The sequence below is a fragment of the Azolla caroliniana genome, unplaced genomic scaffold (assembly GCF_043228905.1).
Source record: "Azolla caroliniana isolate FFs.n. ecotype wild unplaced genomic scaffold, voAzoCaro1.0.p SCAF_14, whole genome shotgun sequence".
Lineage (NCBI taxonomy): Eukaryota > Viridiplantae > Streptophyta > Polypodiopsida > Salviniales > Salviniaceae > Azolla > Azolla caroliniana.
This window is the reverse complement of record NW_028230449.1, coordinates 2,730,443-2,734,817: the sequence shown is the minus strand read 5'-3', so window position 1 is coordinate 2,734,817 and position 4,375 is coordinate 2,730,443. Positions and strand designations below refer to the sequence as shown.

Sequence of the window (4,375 nt, the reverse complement as noted above, 5' to 3'; positions counted from 1 at the left end):
TTTTCACCATCATCCTCCCTCCATTCTCCATCTTCTTGGCAGCTTTTTGGTTTGATCTATGATTCTATGATTCGGAGCTGATTACATTTTATGCGTGCTGTTGTCGTAGTTGATGATTGACTGTCAGACATGGGGGAAAAAAAGAACCTCTGCTTCGTCTTCATCATCACCTCCATCTTCACCTTGGCCTTGATCTTCTTCGCCATCTGCTTGCAGGTTCCGGGTTTGATCTCTGATTGATTGATCTTTGATTGCTTGATCTCTGATTGATTGATCTCTGATTGATTGATCTCTGATTGATTGATCTTTGATTGCGTTATCTCTGATTGATTGATCTCTGATGGCTTGATCTCTGATTGATAAATCTCTGATTGATCGATCTTTGATTGCTTGATCTCTGATTGATTGATTGAGATCGATGATATATAAATGACATATATGTTTGTGTTGATGATGATGACAGAAGGATATGGAAAAATCTCTGCTAAATATAATCCATCAGCGATGGCGGCCTCATGGAAACAATGGAGGAGCTTCTTCCTCTTCTTCTCCTACCACCATCCACTCCTGCAATCAGTGCCTCACAGTTCATCTCCTCCTTCTGCTTCACCTTGTCAAGCTTCTTCCTCATAGCCTCCTTCTCCTTCTTCTTGGCCATCAGATCATTGATACTGTTAGGCCGTCCAATACTGCTCTGATCGAAACCCAGACTAGATTTAGCTACAGAGGATGACCTGTTGGGGAGCTTAATCGCAACATTATTTTCGCCAAAGGTAGAGTGAGTACTGTAACTGCGGACTGAAGAATCAATGGAGCTTGCACTCTTCTTCTTGTAATTATTTCTAGTGGGAAGGCTAGGAATCATCGATGGTGGAGGCGATGGGAGCTTCCACACAGGAGGAGGTTCCAGTACTACTGTGTCTGATCTGGCGACACGACGCAGAGCTGAAGATGGTAGAGATAATGGTGATGATGATCGATTCTGCACATGCGATGAGAATGGTGATAGATTCTGGGCAAGTGACAGCGATGGTGGTTGCTTCTGCACGCAATGTCTGGAAGAGGAAGAGGAATTAGGGTTAATATACTCCGATCTCTTGGATCTGCAGAGTTTCTTGTTATATTCACTGTGGAGCTTGGCTATGCCCGCCATGTAGTCAGATGACAGAGAACCTTCTTCTTCTTCTAGCTTCAATGTGGTTATGGCGTTCACAGGCTGCAGAGGAGTGGTCTTGGAGGGGGAGACGTATGGTCTGATGGTCGCGGAAGGAATTAATCTCCGTTCACAGGGATGGCAGTCGCCGAGCTTTAATGGCTGAAGCTGGAAGCTCTTGAAAGGAGACAGTCTGTGTTGCACAGAGAAGCTCGCCTTAACACTGCTTCCTGTGATTCCATAGCCACCGCCATAACCAGATATTGAAGCAGCAGCAGCAGCAGCAGCAGAAGGAGGAGGAGAAGAAGAAGAAGAAGAAGAAAGAGAAGGTTTTTTGCCGACAGGATGGTTCAATGGAAACATAGGCGAAGGTTTGGATCTGAGGGGACTGAGCCGCCATGGCTGATCCGAGATGGGACGCAGATCATCGACGCAGATCAGCTTCTTCCTGTTCGGCTTCATCTCCTTCTCAGTATCACTACTGGCTATGGCGACGATCCTATTCGAACAGATCTGTGTCTGCACGCACGATGCCTGTCCTTGTTCTTGTTCTTCACCTTCTTCATGATCTGAGAACTCAATCTTCTTCTCCTTCTTCGCCATTGCTGGTGCAGATCTCTGTGAGATCCCTCTGTCTTCTTCAACACCTTCTCCTGCACAGTTAGCTTCCGACTGATTCTTCTTCTTGAACGGCATGGCGATGCCAGGCCCTGTCTGAGACATCCCTTCTGTTTGCGGCATCACGCGCTCGGCTATGGTGGCCCGAGGTCGGACATCAGAGATGGTGGTGAAGCTCCACCATGGTCGCCTATTCATACTTCCTGCTACATGGCCATGGATGCCGGGTACAGAGGTCGATTTCCGTCTCTGATTCTCTGCATAATTACCATGGATATCGTGGTCGACTGCAGGCGTTCCTGATGATGATCTCTGTCGCAAACGCAAGGCTCCATGATCTAGTGCAGTAAGGCCGAGATCGATCGGATTGCAGATGGAGCTTGACATAGCCTGTTCACTGTTATCATTACTCAACCTTGGATCTGTACCATTGCCATAGCCATTCTTCTTCCTGCTCGGCTTCATCTGATGAATATGAGCCCTCAACTCGTCTTCTTCTTCTTCTGTCTTCGTGGGACTGGGTTTAATCTGATGCAGGCCGCCGAAGCTTTCCGCCATGGCTGCTTGATTCACCGCGGTAGCATTCACTGGTTTGCTCTCTAACACTCTCCTGATCTGCAGGAAGGGCTGATCAAGATGGGGTTCTGCAGTAAGCAGAGGAAGAATCAGAGAAGACTGAGTAGTAACAGGCCGATGCAGGATCAAGGATGCTGTATCCATCTTCTCTCCATTCTTCTTCCTCCTCCTCTTCGAGGTTTCCATGGCTCCTGCATTCTCTTTGCCTGCACCGTCCTTTCCATTCATCACAGGTCTCACCATAGCATCGCTCACGGGCTCCTCCTCCATGACCACACCGAGCAATTTCCGCCTTCCCTTTCCTGCAGCATTGAGGTTTAGGGGGGTGATCAATCGAAAGAATCCTGCAGACACACGGAGAAGCAGAGAAAGGTGGGCCACCATACCTATGCTCCCATTACCTGCACCGTAGCGCTTCTTCAAGGCGGCAGAAGCAGCGGTGGAAGGGCGGAGTGAGGAGTTGTGGCTATGGAGGTGGTCGGAGAGGGGAGGGAAGAGATTAGAGAAGGCCATGGCGATGGTGGAGAAAGAAGGAGCAGGGGGGAAATCATGTGTATGGAAGGGTGAGGGGGTTGTCTGTCATGCAGAAGGATTTGGTCAGCGATGGCGGGGTTGGGCGGGGCAGGATCAGAGGCAGAGATCAGAGATCAGAGATCAGAGATCAGAGAACACAGACAGAGATCAGAGAACAGAGAACAGAGATCAGAGACAGAGATCAGAGAACAGAGACAGGTCAAATGTGGCTATGGCGGAAGAAGCTTTTTCTCAATTGGGGGAGGAGGAGGCGCGCCTTTTCTTCTTCTTCTTTCTTTCTTTTCTCGTTCATATATAAAAATATCGTTCACATTCAGAAGAGAAGAGAAAAAGAGAAAAAGAGAAAAGAGAAGAGAAGAGAAGAACCCGCCCATATACTGTATACATATATGTACATATATTAGCCTCTGTATGAACCCTAAAAAATTAACCCGGCCATATGTTGGCCTCTATACGAACCCTAAAAAATTAACCTAGCCATACATATGTTGGCCTCTGTATGAACCCTAAAAAATTAACCCCGCCATATATTGGGCTTTGTATGAACCCTAAACAATTAACTCCACCATATGTTGGGCTCTGTATGAACCCTAAAACGTTAACCCTCTCTCTTGTAAGTTGTAATGATTATGACACAAGGTACAAGGTATTAGTAGCATGTAGGAGCGCACGAACAATACGGAATAACAACAATGAACTTGATATATTAGATCTAGCAATTTGGTAGTACAACTACTAAAACTTAATAATGAGAGCTAACTGATGCAAGGATGCGTAGAGCAGATCTTCCCCATTCAGGTTCCCCAGCTTCGTCTTTATATGTATAGTAGAGGAAGTGGAGGTAAATATTACGTAGGCTTTTTTGAATTACAACTAACATGAAACAGTTTATAATAATAACTTGTGGTGTGGGGTTATATATTTGGCAACTAACTAAGTAGTTGCTCATTGCTAGCTAAGCAGTTAATTATATCTTCTAATTGTTGCCCCCCTTAACACCAGCACCACGTTTGCGGCCAATGTTTTGACAACATCACCAATGTTTGAGATAAAGGACATGCTTGGTCAAAAAATCAGCCCACAATGTAAGAGTGGGAGTATAACTAATTTGCAAGGCACCATCTTCAAATAATTCACACAAGAAATGATACTGAGCTCGGACATGCTTATTTTGATAAGTGAATTTTGGATTCCTTATGATCTTGATGCATGATTGGTTATCACACCAAAGTCGAAACTTGGCAATGTGGATGATGTCGAGTTTTGAAAAAATAGATTGTAACCAAAGGCCCTCCTTAGCCACCAAAGTAGCCACAATATATTCTACTTTGTTGAAAGATAATGCCAGAGTAACTTGTTTCTTGGTTCTCAATGTAATGGCACCACCAACAAAAGTGAAAACAAATCCAGATGTCGAGAGACAAGCTCAACATGGGCCGGATTGGCGGGGAGCCGGTAGGCTGTTAGGGCAGATATTCTTATTTCAGTAATAGG

At 45.6% G+C, this 4,375-nt stretch overlaps 1 protein-coding gene across 1 annotated transcript; it reads right to left on the bottom strand.

Moving 5' to 3' along the window:
- Positions 1-421: 421 nt before the first annotated feature.
- LOC147855167 (uncharacterized) lies at positions 422-3,098 on the bottom strand. The gene is made up of 2 exons (XM_087330757.1): positions 2,734-3,098; positions 422-2,649 (listed from the first exon to the last, which is right to left on the bottom strand). The coding sequence occupies exons 1-2, from the start codon at positions 2,858-2,860 to the stop codon at positions 485-487; spliced, it is 2,292 nt and encodes a 763-aa protein (XP_087186883.1). The 5' UTR covers positions 2,861-3,098; the 3' UTR covers positions 422-484.
- Positions 3,099-4,375: the final 1,277 nt, after the last annotated feature.

Excerpts from the sequence above, each read along its gene's own strand:
- LOC147855167 (XM_087330757.1), bottom strand. The coding sequence starts at position 2,860 with ATGGCCTTCTCTAATCTCTTCCCTCCCCTCTCCGACCACCTCCATAGC. Across the intron at positions 2,650-2,733 it reads TGCAGGTAATGGGAGCATAG|GAAAGGGAAGGCGGAAATTG; the intron begins GTATGGTGGCCC and ends TCAATGCTGCAG.